This window comes from Lygodium microphyllum, chromosome 15, assembly GCF_053477565.2.
Source record: "Lygodium microphyllum isolate KBCC chromosome 15, Lygodium_microphyllum_v1.1.10, whole genome shotgun sequence".
NCBI classification, from domain to species: domain Eukaryota; kingdom Viridiplantae; phylum Streptophyta; class Polypodiopsida; order Schizaeales; family Lygodiaceae; genus Lygodium; species Lygodium microphyllum.
The window spans coordinates 141,420,483-141,439,429 of NC_141149.1; the positions used below are offsets into that span (position 1 = coordinate 141,420,483).

Below are 18,947 nucleotides of genomic sequence, written 5' to 3' on the forward strand. Positions count from 1 at the left end.
TCAAACATGGGCTGATCTACCTTCTCTTTTCCTTTTCGTGATACCTGTATACCACTATCTGCATTGCTTTGAGAAGATTCTCCTGATCTCAATCTGCCTGTCCATGGCGAAGAATGTGAACCGCTGCTAGAGGACGCTCCAGGTCCACTAATATTTTGTGACTGCTGCTGTGAATTCTGTGCAGCATTACCATTTTGTGCATCTACATTATCAATCACATTTACTGGTTTATACCAGCTACTCATCTCATCAAAAACAACATCTCTGCTCACTGTAAAATTACGAGTAGAAGGGTTATAGCATCATACCCTTTTTGCTGCAGAGAGTAACCAATAAAGATGCACTTCTCAGCTTTTGGATCCAACTCATCTGGCACATGTCTGGCACATGAGCATAGGCAATGCAACCAAAAATTTTCAAATGAGAAATATCTGGTTTCCTATCCACACATCAGAGTGGATTAATTCCAATGGCTTCTTACTCTCTTGAACATGTCTAGGAAATGGTTTCCTTGCCTGTTTTCCAAATTGACAGGCTTCACATACCTTATGCATTTCTGCAACCTTGAATTTAGGCAATCCTGCAACAATATTTTGGGCTTGCATTGATTTAAGTCGTTGTACATTAACATGACCAATGCAGTTATGCCAGATATCAATATCTGCAACTACACTGGTCCCATGTGCAAACATTGCTACACTCAATTCAGGCATGTCTGCATTCAACGTAAGCATTCTGCCCTTCTTCTTTCCTTTTGCTATCAAGCGACCTTTATTTTTCATATCCTCAACAAAGCATCCATGAGAATTAAATCTGACCTGCAAGCCCTGCTCAACCATTTGACCAATAGAAACCAGGTTCTTGGTGATATTTGGGACATGAAATACATCCGACAGATATTTCTTTTTCTCATCCTGCATAGACAAAGGAAATTTTTCCAATCTGCATAATAGGATGTGCAGTATCATCACCAGTCTGCACAAATCCTGGTTTTTCCATTTCCCTTGCATCCTGCATCCATTCTGCATGACCTGTCATGTGGTTTGATGCACCTGAGTCAACATACACACATTGTTGCTTTCTTCTGCACTTGTCACAGAATTGGTCATGTGCTGCACCATAAACAAATGCTCATTTCTGTCATCACCCTGTCTACTAGAAGATACATAATTCCCTTGTTGCAATTTTCCATTCATGATGTCATTCTGCTTTTTATAGCAGTCTTTAGCCATATTACCCATTTTACCACAGTAGTAGCATTCAACATTGCTGTTTGCATTTTGGCCTCTTTGCCATCCACCACGACCTCTTTGGCTCCCCCTGCCTCTAGAGTTACCACGTCCTCCTCCATAGGACTGGTTTTCTTGAGTTTGCTGCATATTCTGATTTCTACCATAGCCTCCAGATCGGCCTCCTCTACCTCTTCCAACATTTGAGTAGAAGACAGCTTCTTTTGAAGTTCCTCCTGAAGAAGATGCACCACCATTTCTCTGCTCCTCAGAAATTAGAAGAGCAATCAACTCCTCAAAATCAGGAAATCTTTCACGGACGGAAATCGATGTTCGGAACTGTGCATAATCCTTTCCTAGACCATTCAAAGTCACAGAAACTAAATCATCATCTTCCACTGGCGACCCAATGGAAGCAAGTGCATCTGCAATCTTCTTCACCTTCATGTGGTAGTCATTGATGCTCATACTTTCTCTTTGCACATTATGCAACTCTTGCTTGAGCTGCATTTTCCTGGCTTGCGTATCTGTGCTATACATTTTCGATAAAGTATCCCATGCCTCCTTTGGCGTACTTGTATCCTGAATATGCACAATCATAGAGTCTGAAATGTTGATAGACAGCCAGTACATAATTTTCCTGGCTCTCTCATGCCATCCTTTAAATGCCTGCATTTGCTGTTGATTGGGAACATCAGGAAGAACTGGTTCTTCTTCATTTCCTGTAACGAATTCCCAATATCCTTGAGAGAGGATGACAATGAAGACCAGTCTGATGCACCATCCTAATTGTAGCACCACTCAGTTCCAAAGATTTTAGGATGAAAATAAGAGAGAGACAAACAACCAAGATGAGGTGTGAAGAGAGAGAGATAGGACAACATACAAGACATGCATTAGAGTGGCCTAAAACGGCCTCAATCATCATGTGTTATGTCCATTAATCAACACATTTTCAAATTTGAATTCAAAAAGAGGCTTGGGAAAATGAAGAGTCTTAGGATAAAAATGGAGGTTTAGGATATCACCGAACCAAGAGCAAAAATAAAGTAGTAATATAGATATATATCCTTTGAATAACTTGTGAACTCTCAACTAAATAGCATTTCTTGATGTCTTCATTTTTCAAGGTAATGTAAGGTATTCTAGTTACGACTCAATTGCCTAAGATCTAACTAAGAGACTCTGCTCATGAAGATAGTTTAAGTTCTTGAACTCTTTTCTATTGTAAGGAGATTTTGAAATTACAAAAGGAATTTCAATGGTCTACATTCTATTTTTGATCATTTGTTTTAAGAGTCTAGTGTGGATGTGTCATTAGAGTTACCAAGTTTCATTGTGACTTCATGTGCTTTGACTATCGTTGTAATGGGACGTTATATATTGGAATAAAGATAGTTACATCAACCAGATAAACTGGTATAGCAGGCAAAGGGCCATTGTCTAAGTGCAAAGGAGCCTGTAGATCTTCAAGCCACAGCCTAGATCTACCCACATTGCGAAACAACTTATACATCCAAAACTTGGGCTGAAGAGAAATTCGTATTTAAGATCTTTGACGAATCGATGTGAAGTGAGAAGAAGATGAGTCGTCGTCCCGAAATCTGTCGGAATTTCCTGCAAGGCAGGCAAGGCTTCTTCGCTCCAAAGCTTTTGAAAAACTGCTGTCCCGTGATTGTTTTAAACAAGCAAAACCAAACAAGAAGGAAGAAGAGCAACTCGATTGCCCTTTTCCTTGCATATTCTCACAAATGCATCGCCTTCTGAGCTTCTTTCTGCACATACATTCGAGCCGTTCTACTTAGTCATATCAAGCAACAATTTGGCTGGGAAAAAGAGAGACAAAAAGGTTAGAAAAAAAACAACCACCCCACACGCACACACAGAGTCTCTGCGATTGAGCGACAATTGGTAGCCTATCCCCCAACAGACTTGGTTCATTGTACATGAGTGTGACAGGCTGGCCTTCGATAGAGGGCATTAGGCATCATTGGCACACTCTAAAAAAACAAGAGGAAGAACATGCACAGGTTCGATGACTCAGAACGACTTCTAAAGAACAGTGGAACTATTAGCATTCCTGTGCATATCATGCTGGTCATCTCCTGGTTGTGAGTTCCTTCAGAGTCTGACAGAGACACTGGAGCTTAGATAGCCCATGCATTTCAGTTTCCAGCCTTGCATTTCATTTTTCAGTGTATTTGAGTCTGTTCATACTGCTAGATAGTGATCCAGTTCCACTGCATTTCAAATTTCTGGCTCAGACTGGCTACGTTCACATTGACAGGAGTCGTTTGACCAGGAGGCAGCATGACTGGGTTGGTTGGATCTGCTGGTCACCATTTTCTACCTGTTGGACACCCTCCTTGAGTACCTTAGTACTTGACAAGTTGTTCCAAGCATCCGTTCTGTTCATCCTCATTGTGGACAGCTATGCTTTTTAAGCTAAGATTAATCAGCTGCCCTACTGCTGCACAGCTCTTGGATGTCATACATACTGCTTTGTCACATCCCTACAGGCTACATTTTTGCTGCCTACATCATCTTCATCCCTTAGCTTTGATTGGTGGTTTCAACTCTTGGGATCTGACTCTGAGGGATGATACACTCCGACATCTCCGTCAGCCCACTCCCATGAGAGCCATCAACTGTTGGACAGCTTTGCCTTTGAGCACTGTGTACATACATTCATTACGTTCAGCATTCATTCAGTTGTATCAGATTCTCTTACATACTAGTGTATTTGCGTTTTTGTCTAAGATAATGTGTTGTAGTTGTGTTCATACATTGTGTTTTCTTAATGCAAACCCTAGCATATCTTCACATGATATCAGAGCCAGTGCTTTGTGGAAGAGTATCCCATAGCTATTGTGGAGGCTTGGTTTGTGCAAGATACAGAAGCAACAAATAACCAACTCACAATGGTTGAGACTATGAGAGTGCATAAGACAAGAGAGAACACGAACATGGAGAGACAAGGGAAGAGAAAGATTGCAATGGAAGAAGAGAACAGAAGAAGAAAATTTACATTGAACTTTGAAAGAATGCTAAATACAAGGAGGACAGTCCTTGCACGCAGCCCAAGGTGTTAGTTAGGACATGGGATCAAGATGATGACGAAAAACATCCATTTGCCAATGTAAAAGTGCTGATGTGGCATTTGGGTGCTAGTCATAGTTAGTAGGGAAAAGGTAGCATGGACAATATATAATGTTAGCCTACCTATTTTAGGGTTGTTAGTTTGTCATCTCTTGGTTGTGAGTAAACATGTACTTTAGCCTCAAATAAAGATATGAAAAAGTTTGTCATCTCTTGGTATGTCTATGGGTACTGCAGTTTTGGGATGTGATAGCCAGAGTGTTGTGTATCTGGCTAATAATGCCATGTATCATTCACGCACAAAGCATATAGATGTGCGATATCACTTTATTAGACAGATTTTGGAAGATGGTCAAATCACATTGACCAAGATCAAAACACAGGACAACCCTATATATGTTCTCACTAAAAATCGAAGCAAAGCTCAGTATGGGCATTTGCATACGACTAGTGGGTGTTGGTTAGAGGTTCACTTGAGACCTTTAAGTGGGAGGTTGTTGGGATAAACGCCCGTTTGACCTCCATGTAAAATACATGCATATTATCTAGCTGAACATGTGAATGCATCCTTACGTGCCCTAAGTATAAATACATTTTATTCTTTGTGTACCAACACATTGTTGGTACACTCATATCAAATAGTACTTTCACTCTGCTATCTCTCTCTTCAGCCGTCACACTCACGCTTACTCCTTGAACTTTTGCACAGTACAGTTGAGCTACAATATGAGCTGGCGTGTAATGCCTTTCTCCTGTAGAAACTCAGAGAAATCGTGGGATGTAAACTTACCACCTGAATCACTCCTCATAGTACCCACATGATGACCTGCTTGGTTATGAACCAGTAGCATCCAAGCACTGAAATAAGTAAAGTCATCTGACTTGTGCTTGAGGAAGTACACCCACATGTACCAAGAAAAATCATCTACTATAAAAAAGAAGTACAACACACCATTCAAGGCGGCAGTGGATGTGGGATCACAAAGATCTATATGAATGAGGCTAAGGGGTTTCGTAGCATATGTGGTAGACTGCGGAGGGGGGAAGGGTGCACGATGCTACTTACTTAGTTGACACGCTTTATAGGCCTCTCGAGATAGTTTAAGGCGTGGAAAACCCTCAATCATCCCCCATTGCAATAGCTCATAAAGAGAGTTGTAGCCAAGATGTCCTAAGCGAAAATGCCAAAGATGCTTAGAGTCTATGGGCTCCCGTGTGGTGGCCAAGGCATGGAAGTGATGGAACTCCGAATCATCGGCAATCGGCTCGAAGAATGGGTCATACGGTAAAGGCATAGTATGGGGGAGTTTCAGAAACAGGGGGAAACGGAAATCGGAAAAACCGAAGTTTCGGAGTTTCGGCCAAATTTTGGAAATGGGAAAATGACGCTTCGGATTGTACACTAAAAAAAATACAGTAATATGTGGGTATGTAAAAATATCAATGCCTACAACAACATGTATCCGAATTTCATACAAAACTTTGAGTCTTTATGTCATATGATTGAAATCATGATTCATTACACATTTCATGAGTCATGACTCATGAGTGAAGATTGAGGAGTCAAGATTGAGGACTCAATGGTTGAAACTTGAAACTTAAGACAGCTTAACACAATTAAGACTCAATTTTCAAAACTTAAGGTAAAAAAATGAATTAGAATTTATGACTCATGAATAATCTATGATCTAAAGAGCAATGAAGACTGAAGTCTGACATCAAGAACACTGGAATAAGAATCAAGATGCAATCAGTGGGATCAAGATATAATGATAGTAACTATGTCATGTGAATAATCTGTCAAAGCTCCAAAGTCCAATGAGGCTATAAGTATCAATATCAATAAACAACTGGTAACTCTAGTCTCGACTCTGCATTGCTAAACTGACTCCTGTATATCATGAGTCATGACTCATCCGGACTCTGAGGATCTGTGCACCATCTCCTCATCCGACTCGGAGGACCTTGATCGAGAAGTTGATGAAGCAACCTCAGTCTCATCCTTAGACTTTGGCGCTAACTCTGCCTGTGATGCATGACCACATGTGGCCCTCACTCTAACTCTCCTCTGTGCACGAGTCTCATGCACCAGTGCTGATAGCTCCTCATAGAGTATGGAGTAGATATCCCGCTCCTCCTGTGGTATCTGCAGAATGTCATGCATCTTCTCTATATCAATCTTGTCAACATTCATCTGTAAAGGTGAACGAGACAAAGATACATCATATAAGAGGAGATTCAATATGTTCAATGTTCATACATATCACAATTTACAATCCAACTTCCAAGCAAATTAGCAATGTCAAGTGTCAAGGACTCAAGGTATAGAGCGGTCCTCTCAAGAAGCTGGAGATTGCAATGGCAAAACACTAAATGCTCTAGTTGGTCAGTTGTGAGCTTGTTTCTCTTTTTGGTGTGGAAGAGGGCCCATGTACTCTAGTTCCTCTCAGCAGGCCTTGAACTACAATCTTGCGAGAGGACCCGAATAGCAATGCGTTTCTATTCAAATTTAAGAGATTGAAGTTAAGTAATTGGCAATTGCTAATATGCATGCCGCAAAATCAACATTTGAGTGGGCAATAGATTACAGAACTTGTTACCTAGGTTACATAATGCATTAGATAATCAAGATTTAAAATATAAAAGTCACCAGTCACATATCAAAGTAGAAGCACAATTGCCGTATTTCTCCCACCAAGAGACAGGCTGAAGCTGTATGTCTCGAAGCCTAGCTGCGGGTTGGCCAAAATGAAGAGAATGATTGCGGAATGCCAACAAATCATCCTCTATTTTTCTTATCATATCTATATCATCCCCTGTGAGGTGCCTCATGTACTCCATGAAGCCCTCCTCTAACTCCTCACTAGTGTACTGCTCCTCGCTACACCAAAGGGGATGCAAGATATGTGCGATAGCATGGATTGATTTATGGAACCAATCTCATCATGTATTGCACACTGCATGAATCTCATCAACTCTATAGATAAAATAAGTTAAAAACTTAGAAGTTAGAATAATGATCAATCATACCAAATAATTATATGTGTAAAAGTTAAACAAAAACTTATTTGTCTTTGGGTAAAAATCTGTTGCGAAGCAAGGCCTTGCCAATTTTATCCATATACTCATATAGAAGCCCCAAAGTACTCTCCTCCATATCAGTGATGCGCAATACAGTGTAAATAGGAGTGAGACTTTTCATCAATGCCTTTGTCTCAGTCCACCAACTCTCATTTAAAATATTGCGTCTAAAAGCAAGAGCCTTTGGAGACTCTCTCTCACTTCATGTGAGCCATTCCTGGCATGCGATGGTCCATATCAAATTTGGACGGACCCGTATTAACCTCTCCAATACAATAAACATATAAGCAAAGCTAGCGGTGGAGGGCTTCAATAGCTCAAGTGTGCTATTAGCTCGAAACATGCTTGTGACGGATGGCCTCTTCTTCACAAATCTTACCATGCTTGTTACTGTCTTGAAAATGTCATCCACCCACTCAACATTTTCAATAAGCAAGTCAAGGCAATGGGATGCACATGAAGTCCATACTATGCTAGGAAACTTCTCCTCAAGCATACATCCCATAGATACACAATTGCTTCCATTATCTGTCACCACTTGCACCACATTTTAGAATCCTATGTCCATGATGACCTGTTGCATGTGCTCCCAAATGAAAGCTCCTGTGATGGTAAGACCTGAGGCAAAGGCATCGATGGCCTTAATGAACATTATGCCTTTACATGAAGACACCAAAACATTGTAAACATTCCTTCGGCGCATATCTGGCCATCCATCGCATAATATTATACATCCATATTTCACCCATGTGTCCTTCAAGGGCTCCAATTGAGCCTCTATGGATGTTTTCTCCTTTCGAAGCTCCCATGTGCGTAATGCATCTGGGGATGGACCTTCCCACTCACACCCTATGTGGCTTACTGCCTTGATTATCTTCTTCCATTGATGTGTAGTGGCCACATTGAAAGAGATAGCATACTGAATAAATAAGTGTGTGAGTTCCCTAGTTACCTCCACAATTGCCTGCTTTTGAAGTCTTGCATGGACACTTGCACCATGCAAGGAGTCCTTTTGGCCACCACCACTAGAAGATGACAACAGGGTCCTTTTTGCACTTGGCCCCGATACGGATATGGATGCACTTCTTTTTGATGGCCCACTGGCACCTCCAATTTGGCTAGTGCCACTAGGCCCACTATCCTCTCTTTACTCCACTTGTGCTTCATTAGCCCAATGTGGTGTTGATTCATCCTCTTCTAGCTCAATACCCATACGCTTTCAGTGCCAAAGAAGATGGAGACTTACTGTTACTTTTGCCGGCACATTTGCGCAAGGCTCGATGTCTTTGTTGGGAATGCAAGCCAACTAGTCTTTCATGCGGGTTACACTCCCTGATTTCTCCAATCCACAATAGTTGCACCGCCACTTCTTTGATCCGCCGGAGCCCTCGTATCCCTTGATTGGAGTTATGTGCCTCCAATATGGGTCCCGCGCTATGATATGATTAGCCTTTAGGAGTTAGGACCTAGGTAATGGATTAAAGGAGGAGGAGGAGGAGGAAGAAGAAGAAGAAGAAGAAGAAGAAGAAAGTCTGAAGGAGAAGGAGAAGAAGAAGAGCTTAGAGGAAGAGGAAGAGGAAGAAGAAGGGGAAGAGGAAGAGGGAGCTGGAGGCAGGAGCTGCAGGTCCGAGGAGGAGGAGGCGAGAGCTGTTGCCTCTAGCTGCAGGTCCGAGGAGGAGGAGGCGAGAGCTGCTGGTGTGCCGTGCGTGCGAGTCCGAAGTTGGGAAGGAGAACGGGTTTCGTCGTGCTGGATAACCACCCGAAATGGGCCGCAGGACCGCGCAAACGGCGGTCTCCCATTTCCGTCATGGTCTGAAATAATTGGTCTGTTTCGGACCTGCCAAAACACCGTTTCGGGGTACACTGGGTAAAGGCCATTAGGCTGTGCCTTACCGTGAGCAATCACTAAGCCAATGTGAGGGTCTAGGACTTGGACTGTGGTCACTGTGAAGAAAACTGCTTGCTCCAAGTGACAAAGCTATTGAATGGATAACAAGTTCAACCAAGCTAGGAGACATGATAGACATCATCTAGTGAAGCTAGATGCGGACCCTAGTTAGTGAGAAAATTGATGCGACCTTGGGCCTGAATCTTGATTGAGGAGTTGTTTCCTATGCGGACTCTCCTAGCAGCTATAGGGGCTTGGGAAATGAAAATGTTCTCTATAGGAGTCATGTGATGGGTAGCTCCATTGTCCACAAGCCAAATAGGTGCTAATGTGGTCGACTGTGACGAGTGGGCCTTTGCAGTCATCTCCTCAAGAGGCAACTTGCATCTAATGTCTCTCAAGAGACAATGTGGGCTTCGCCAAATCAGTTAGACAAACCCTTCGAGTTGAATGCTGACTGTGATGGTTGACTAATGGCAGTGTGGGTTTGGCCTCGCCACTGTTCTTGCTGGGGCTTGCCACCACCGTGCTTCCCTTGCTGGGGGTTACCTGGGGTGTGGGGGTCTGATTCTTCGATTTTGGTTGTATACCTCTTGCCTCAGATCAACACTCGTTGTAATGGTTAGCATTTTGACAATGTTGACAATACCTATTATTCTTAGGTACATTTTGCCATCCTAGTTTAAGAGTAGATTGTGTGGATCCTTGGGATTCACTAGCCTTGTTTTGTGATTTGAATTTTGTTTGCCCTTGTCTTGTTGCCTCTTTTGAGAAGATGCAACAAGCGTCCCCTTTATTAAGGACGCATTATGAAATTGATCGAACAACCATGCATAATGCAACATCTAACACTCAAACTCATAAAATATGGGCATCTAAGGCTGTGAAATCACCTGTTGCACAAAATTGAAATATTTTCTTGGCACTTGATCATCAGAGGACTTAGGAGCCCCAGTGGTTAAGAACTCAGTGAGGAGACATCGATACTCAACCAACTTGACTTTCAAGTCATCTTTGTCTATGATTTTTTGAAGTTTTGGAGCTCATGATCCAAATTGATGTGATGGGTCCTATCTCAAGCCGCACAGCAGTTAGTCAAGTGTGCCTAACACTGAGATGCTAAGTTGAAATGCTGCTAATAAGGTTTTTTCATTAATTGTGTTTTGGGGCTGTTTAAGTCATGCTAATGTATTTTTAGCTCAACACCTAGATCTTGATGGATCATCCAAGCCACCTGAACGTCATTGGACTAAGTGGATCTTTAGGATTAAAATAAAAGTTTATGGAACTTCGGATAAGTACAAGTCTCGCCTTGTAGTGCAAGATTTACGATAAAAGAATGGCATAGATTATGAGGAGACCTTCGCACCCATAGTGCAGTTGACATCATTTCGCCTATTAGTTGCGCTTGCCGCTCACCACAGTTGTCGATTTATCCGATGGATGTCAAAAGAATCTTTTGAATGGTTATCTAGAGAAGGAATTCTATGTGGAGCAGTCTCTTGGATCTTCTCTTTGCAAACTGTTAAGGTCTTTCATTTGTGGAAAGCTCTTTATGACTAAAGTAAGCACCACAATCATGGTTCCATAGAATAGACGAGTTCCTTTACACATGGTTTTCGTTCTACCCCTTATGACTCGAACTTATATGTCTGATGCCGATTAGGTAGGAGATCTTGACACGCGGTATTCCCATGGCGGCTACATCTACTCTATGGGCATGACTCCCATATTCACGGTAGCTCCCATGGCAGTCTCCTTGCTTGCTTCACCACATTCTTTCCATACTTTTTCTTCATCATTGATACTCACGGGTGGTTGGGATATCTTGTTTGCATTTTAAGATGTGTTGGGTATAACCATCCCTTTTATTCTCTGCTAGAGGCACATATTACTCAATAGGACGATGATTTAAAACACTTCAGAAAAAAAGAGCTCAATGTGGTTCCATCTGCCTTTGTAGGTCTTGATAGGCCACTACCTCTGTAGTCTTGGTAAGTCATTGGGCAACCAACGAGCACCCTTTTTGCCTGATGCCATGGTTGCTTTGGACTGGGAGGCCTAGGGGCAAAAAGAAAACTTGGGCTTGAGCTAACTTGACATGTTTTGGGCCCAAGAGGGGTTGTTGAGCTAAAAATGCATTCTAAACTTAATTAGCCCTTAATAACAGCCCCAAAATTCAAAATTACCGAACTTTCATTAAGAAAGAAATGTGATCCTAGAGAGAGTCTCAGTCCCATAAGCCGCACCCTAACTTGGGAGGACCCATCCATCTATATAGGCTACCCACCTCTCAACTTTAATCTTTTTTTTGCAGTTTGCAGGTTCCTTATCTCTACTTTTCACACCTTGTTCACAGAGGATATCTTCGTTTGAGCTGTTGCCCATTGCTGTCCATCATCAGGCTGCTGTTGTCCAGCCTTCCATCAGTTGGTGACTGTTTTCAGCTTGCTGTTCGACCTGCATCTGATGTGTTTACTACTAACATCATCACCTTGATCAGTGTTTCACCCAGATCTGCCATCAACAGCTGCTGATATCATCAAACAGTCAGCATTTTGCTGTTTGCTTAGCTTGTGTTGCCAGGTCACTTGGGAACTTGTATTTTGCGGTTTCCAGCCTTTGCCAGTCTGCCACATCATCATTACTGTTTGCGTTTGCTGCTTTCCTGCTGCCCAATTTTGTTTGACACTAATGCGGCCATCATAGATCAGCATTTGCTGCAGCTAGACAGTTAAGAAGGCCGTTTGTTGCGTTTTAGGATCTATTCATTCATTCATTATCTTCTTTAGTGTTCATTTTCTCCAAGTTACCCTAGCCCTAACAACATTCTTTATCGGTCTGTGCTTTGTTGTTGTACGATTGTGTTTATCTACAGACAAGTATTTCTTTACACTCTAATATGTCTCCATTGCAAAAACTTTCTCAAGAGTTTGGATAGAGATCATCCATGCTCTCCATAGGAAATGGGAGAGATTGCAGAGTGGCTTTTAGAGAAAGAGGAGTGATGCCTTCTTGTGGACCTAAGACTTTGGTACCCTTTTTCATATAGCTAGATTGGTTATTCACACAACCATTGTATTTGTGATGTATTTAGCTACTCTCCATAGGATTCCTTGTACTTTCTATTTTACCTCAAGAGGATTTGTGAGTGAGGTATTATTAACAGAACTTTTCTTTTCTTTAAAAAATGATAATGATTCAAGTTCAAGACACTATTAAAGCAGCCCGAGAATGACAAAAGTAGCGGGTGTAAATGAAAAAGCATTCAGGTTTTGAAAAGGGACAATATGTTTTGCTAAAATTTGATAATAGTACAACTTTCATATTTTCCAAAGCTAACCAATAGATATTTTTGACCCTTCAAAGTAAGTGATGAAATAAATTAAGCGTCTTACAAGTGTAAGCTTCCTATGCATTGGAGAATGCATGTGTAAGTTTGCTAAGCTTTATATGGGACTAGAGCGAGAGGAATCTGTTATATGTCAGAGTGGATACAACAATGGAAGCATAAACGAGTGCTGAAATAAACAGCTGAACACAAGACAGAAGAGAGAGAGAGAGAGAACATTGCAAAGAAGAGAACTCAGAAGAATGCTCGGGAATGTACCAAACATGAGATAATTGCATACAACAGTGAGTCATTGGTTGTGTGGGCATTGGCGTTGGATCCTCTCTCCACTAAGGTATGCACTAGATCTGCAAGTGATGAATGAGAGATTGTGGAGGAGAAGTGTGAATAAATAGGTAAAAAAGAATGCAAATAATGCATCAAGTCGGTTAACAATAAATGCCAAATATGCACCATATAGGCCACAATAAAATGACTAAAAATAGCAACTAATACTAGGCATGACCTAAACTCACTCATGAGTTGACAATACTGCTAACATCTTCTCTCAAATCATGGGTGATCATAGTTCTCACTATTTGGTTGTTTCTATTCTTGATAGTCTTAAGCTAAAGAAGAAAAGCCATAAAGAAGAGACAAGTGTCAGGTAATTTGTCATTCAAGCTTCTAAGTGAGGCTCCACTTGTCTCATTTCATGACCCATGGCTGGATACTTGTCTTGTGCTTCTTCACTTTCCCTCATCATCCTCCATTTTTTTACATCAAGTCTTTGAGTTACCTCTTCTCTCACTGCTGTTTTCCAAGATAGTAGACCTGCTAATCAACTAAAAGCACCTCTTTTTGAAGCTCTTCTTCAAGTTTAGGATCATGAAAGAAGCCATGCCAATGCAATGTTGGAAAACCATTAAGAAAGCCTGATTTTTCCTCTTTTCTTGCTATTGATTTGTAAGAAAACTTCAAATGTTTTGTTTCATAATAAATGTGTGCACGTGATGTATGTGTGTAGGTGCACACATGTTTCACATGATCATGTGAGAGTGAGAAATGTTTCTCCTCACTCTTAGGTTTATTATAACTTAGTTCAACACTAAGGAACTAGGTTGAGTAGAAATATTTTCCTTCAGGGGAGGGGGTTTTTACCCATTTTCAACCCTTAACTTGTCTCAATTTGTTATGTGTCTATGGCTGTAATTTATTTCTGAATTGTCATATTCAGCTTTTCAAAAGTTGGTTCTTTCCTTTCTCTTGATATGTTTCGTCATGAAAATAAGTGACAAGGAAAATTGAGGGGTTACTTCTCTTATGTATTTGGCATCTTTTTGCAGATACATGTATTCAGCTTTTCAAAAGTAGGTTCTTTCCTTTCTCTTGATATGTTTCGTCATGAAAATAAGTGACAAGGAAAATCAAGGGGTTACTTCTCTTATGGATAGTTTGGCATCTTTTTGCAGATACATGTATCCATTTTTTTGATAGTGATATTGTGAGTGTCAGCCTAGCTCGAGTTGCTCGTCGTTGTTTAGGCAAAGGGGAACAGTAATCTAGGCTCTATTCATGTCCCTTCTGTTTGATACTAGAAACAGGGTCCTCCATAGTTCATGTCCAGGTTCCTCCGTAGTTCATGTCCTATGCCTTGCTTGGTGTTGGTAAGGAGAGGAATAAACACTTGTCGCAGATGATTAGAGAGGCTCATGAACTATCCACCTTGGTGATGGGTTGGTTGAGTACAATTCCTGAGCTGGGTAGTTGTTTACCCACACTTGAGGGATGTTCTTGCCCTGTAATAGCATTCGTTGGTGAGGCATTCCCTAGGCATTTGAAAGCACTTCATAAAAGATCCATCTCACATTTGGATGGCAGTGACAAAATCCTTCTGATGTGATCTGTTGCACAGACTCTTGGTATCAATGGTGTCAGTCCTTGCTAGAGGAAATAAGAGCTATAGGGATAGTAGATTGCTTGGTGGGTTAGGACACCACCTAAGAACTGATGCCAATAGGTAAATGACTTTTTGTTTTACAGGAGCCACTGAGGTGGTAGTTTTAGTGTGAGAGCTGCCAGAGAAGTCCCATGCTACTTGGCCCATGAACCAAGGCTGTTTTGTTTCTGCATTGATTCACAAAGGAGTCCTAGCGTGATGCATAAGGAAGTAGCGAAATCGGGGAACTAAGTGATTCTGGAGATCCAACAAAGCTAAACTGAAAAGAAGAGACTGCAAAGCAAAATGGGAAGGAACATATTGAAGTGTTCTATGAGCTGTTGAAGAGACACAAAGTCAAGTGTTTTCAGTCCTCAATCAAAAGGCATGCCCCTCAATTGAGCCGTGTTCTTCCATTCTTTGTGAATAAGCCAGTCAATAAGCATTTCTATAATACAACTATTACTTCAATTTTCAATATCTCTCTGTCAAGCTTTGTACTTTTGTCTCTCGTCTTTTCATACATGTCCAACTGATAATAACAAAGTACAAGGTTACTGCATTTTACAAAAGTGGAATGTCTTTCTGGGGGGCTTGACATCTAAATCCTGATCTTTTTGACCTTTTTGGTTGTGCTATCCTCTTTTATACTGTGGTGGTGGTATTTGGAATCCTGATTGTACTTCACTTGTGGTAGTGCAACCTTAGTTGGTAACAAGGAGTTAGGGTGTTGAAATGGCACATTTGTGTTCTTGGCTTTACATGTGTTATCTGTTAAAATGCAGCTGTCGATTTGGCTCAAAATGTAAGTTTTTGCACCACAACCCTCAACAACAGAAGCAACCAAACAATCCGTTTGGTTTCGGATTAAAGAACCAACCACAGCAGCAGGTCACATTATTTGCTTGGGGAAATTTTATCTGGATTCTGTGCGTACCATTTCTGAAGTTTCATTGTCTGCCTCCAACAGCTTTCCAACAAAGGAGGAAACTACTATGCTCCTTTGACTGACTTCACATCTCAACAGAGGCAGCAGAATCAGTCACACTCGAAAGAGCACAGGTGCATATATTTGATGTCTGCAACAAGTTAAAGATACATGTAATTGCACATGAAATAATGTGGTGTTGATATCTTGCATTCATCAATGCTGTTTAACTGGTATCAAAATTTTTGTTAAGGCAACAGACTCTTGTGAGTTACTTCTGTATATTTGAAAATTAATGGGTGTGCCTTGTATTATAATGCTTGCAACTTGACTTCATATTACCTTGCTGTTTCAGAATCTGCATATTAATACCCAGAACAAGTGCTGAGTGATGTATCTTCCAACTGCATTAGACCATCAGAATCATCAGGATCTGAGAATGTGAAAAGAGTATGTTTTCACTTGGAAACTTTTTTGGACCTGCCTTTCTTGAAGCAGAACAGTGTCAAGATTAAGCAGGGTCTTAAGACAGAGTGGAATGGTGTTTAAGAATTTGTTTCTAAATTAGTGAATAGACAGAAGAAAAAAATGCAGGGAGAGGAATGATGAATGTTTGGAGCTACAGACCTGCTCAGCCTGCATTTGGGTAGCCACACCAGATGGGTTCAGTCACTCCCTTCTCTCCCCTACTTCACTGACAAGAAGTAAACCTCAAAAGTGAAAGCTTGAACACTTTGCACTGAAGGTGCACAATCATAGATGCAAATGTGCCACCTCAGTCCCTTAAACCAGTAAACTTGAGAGTGCAAAGAATATGCAAAATATAAACTACTAGCTTGCTTGGATGCTTCGCATGACAACATTTGTGAGACTCATGGTTTTTTTGCTCCTCTCCTTCAGAAATATGCCTGGGAAAATATTGTGCGCTGCTGGCTACTCAAGGGGCTATTGTTATTGAGTCTCAGACTATTATTTAGATGTGTCTAGATTTGTCATGAGGACATGTATTTTTGAAACCTCACTTAACATGTGGATTAATTTTTAATCACATGGTTAAGTAAATGTTGCAGATGTGAGGTATAACTCGGGTTAGAGTAAGTTTATGAGCCCGGGATCCGAGGAAATCGCGGGATGTCAAAGGCAAAAGTTACTATAAGTTATGCCACACAGGTACTTGGTGGTATCTGGTGCCAGTTGTTGGCCTAGGTCATTCATTTGGCCATAAGTGTCGGTTGGTGCATAGTAATCCGAAACGGCGTTTTAGGGTTGCCGAAACGGAAATGGCAAACCGGCGTTTCAGCATCCTGCGGTCCGTTTCAGGCACTCCAGCTCCCGCCGCCGTGGCCTCCTCCTCCTCCTCCTCCTCCTCCTCTTCCTCTTCCTCTTCCTCTTCCTCTTCTTTTTCTTCTTCTTTCTCTTTTTCTTTTTCTTTTTCTTCTTCTTCTTCTTCTTCTTCTTCTTCTCCCCATTACCTAAAGGCTAATCATGGCGCCGGATCCATATTAGAGACACGTCACTCCAATCAAGGGATATGAGAGCTCCGGCGGATCAAAGAAGTGGCAGTGCAACTATTCTAGATTGGAGAAATCGGGGAGTGTAACACGCATGAAAGATCACTTGAAAGTTGGCATGCGTTCCCAACAAAGATATCGGGCCTTGTTGTCCAAACTATAGTTGCCAGTTGCTCATTGATGTTGATACTTATTACTCAGTAGTTACTAGAGTCTAGAGACTATTACACAGTGCTCAGTGCTCACTGGACTTTGGAGTTTTAACTGATTATGCACATGACGTAGTTACATGTATCATTGTATCTTGATTTCACTTATTATCCATCTTGATTCTTGTTCCATTGTTCTTGATGTCAATCTCCACTGTTCTTTATGTCAGTCTTCACTGCTCTTTAGATCATAGATGATTCATGAGTCATAAATTATAATTCATTTGTTGCCTTAAGTTTTGAAAATTGAGTCTTAATTGTGTTAAGCTGTCTTAAGTTTCAACCATTGAATCTTGACTCTTCAATCTTCACTCGTGAGTTGTGACATGTGTAATGAATCATGATTTCAATCATATGACATGGACTGAAAAGTTTTGTATGAAATTTGGATACATGTTGTTGTAGGCATTGATATATTTACATACCCACGTAATACTGTATTTATTTTAGTGTACAATCCGAAACGCCGTTTCCCTGTTTCCAAAATTTGGCCAAAATTCCGAAACTCTGGTTTTTCCCGTTTCCGTTTTCCCCGTTTCCGAAACTCCCCCGTACTATGGATTGGTGACACTAGAGAAGTGGTGTTTAATGGTACCTAATGCCAATCTGATGGTCAAAGATGGCGCAAAGACACTCGGGAATGGAAGTTGCTTAGCCAATTTAATTATTGGCCAGTCGGATTATTTTCAGGGCATCGAAATAATTATTAGATTAACTTTCAGTATTTAAAGATCGAACATTAATATATAATTATGGCTAATGCTGGAAAAACCATTTGGAAAGGTTGTCACTTGTCAAAAATGCCCATGCAAGACTGAAAAACGTCTTTAGAAGCTGGAGAGAGGCATTTTTAGTGTATTTAGCTTGCAAGAGAGAGGGAGGAGATGCTGCTGGTCTGATTTGCAGCCATTGGAGGACCTTCTGAGGCAGCCAAGGGCAATAGAAGACTAATCAGCAGCAGGTGATAGCATCTATAGGCTGTTGAGATGGGGCAGCAAACAGTGAATGACTGATTTTCTTTAGTTCTTTGCATCTACAAGCTGTTGAGATAGGGCAGTAGCAGTAAATGACAGATTTTCTTCAGTGCTTTGTGAAGAAAGTCTGAATTTTCTCTCTTCTCAACTTTTTCTCTCATCTCCTAGCCATTTCACAGTCTTGCTCTCAACATTTGGACCCTTGGAGGTGAGAAATTGCAAATTTCTCTATTGTAAACCCTAATTTACAGTAGAAATTAGGGTTTAGCAAGAGCCTCAAGAAGCATGCCAGAAATTGGAAGCTCCAAGACTTGGATTTTTTAGGGCTGAAGGTGAATTTCAACTAAATTCAGGTGGAGGACTGGCCAACCATTGAATTTGGGGCATTTCCATCGTCTATGAAGTGAGTGAAGGCCAATTAAGTGTCCGAATCAAGGGGCAAATCAGATTGAAGACTTGCTGGTCATTTTGAACAGTAAGGGGAGTTGAAATACTGAAAGGGATTGGGAGAATCCCATTGTACATCAACTTATTCTTGAATTAAGTTAAATAAATACTGAAAGGGGCGCCAGTTTTGGGGCCAACAGGGTGTCCATTGTCCAAGATCAGTAGGTAAATTTGTATTTTCAGATTTGCATTTATTGTTTGTTGCTGTAATTAAGTTGTAATCAGGTATTTACAACCCATCCATGGAAGGAAGGCTGGTTACAAGATTACTATAAAACTTTGTTGGATTCATGGGAAACTCTCATTGATGC

The 18,947-nt window shown here is 41.1% G+C and overlaps 1 protein-coding gene across 5 annotated transcripts in view; it reads left to right on the top strand.

The window, feature by feature from the left end:
* The first annotated feature begins 2,650 nt into the window (after positions 1-2,650).
* Positions 2,651-18,947, top strand: part of LOC148025150 (Zinc finger C-x8-C-x5-C-x3-H type family protein) — a 105,196-nt gene continuing 88,899 nt past the window's right edge. For 4 of the 5 annotated variants that reach the window (XR_015693413.1, XR_015693414.1, XM_087694893.1 and 1 more), the window contains exons 1-3: positions 2,651-2,857; positions 15,353-15,458; positions 15,538-15,629. Coding sequence is in view for 3 of the 5 variants with exons in the window: in XM_087694893.1 (XP_087551019.1) it covers positions 2,814-2,857; positions 15,353-15,458; positions 15,538-15,629 (242 nt within the window). In the remaining 2 variants the exon portion in view is untranslated. The remainder of the gene's footprint in view (positions 2,858-15,352; positions 15,459-15,537; positions 15,630-18,947) is intronic. The other variant, XM_087694894.1, reaches the window with a different exon arrangement.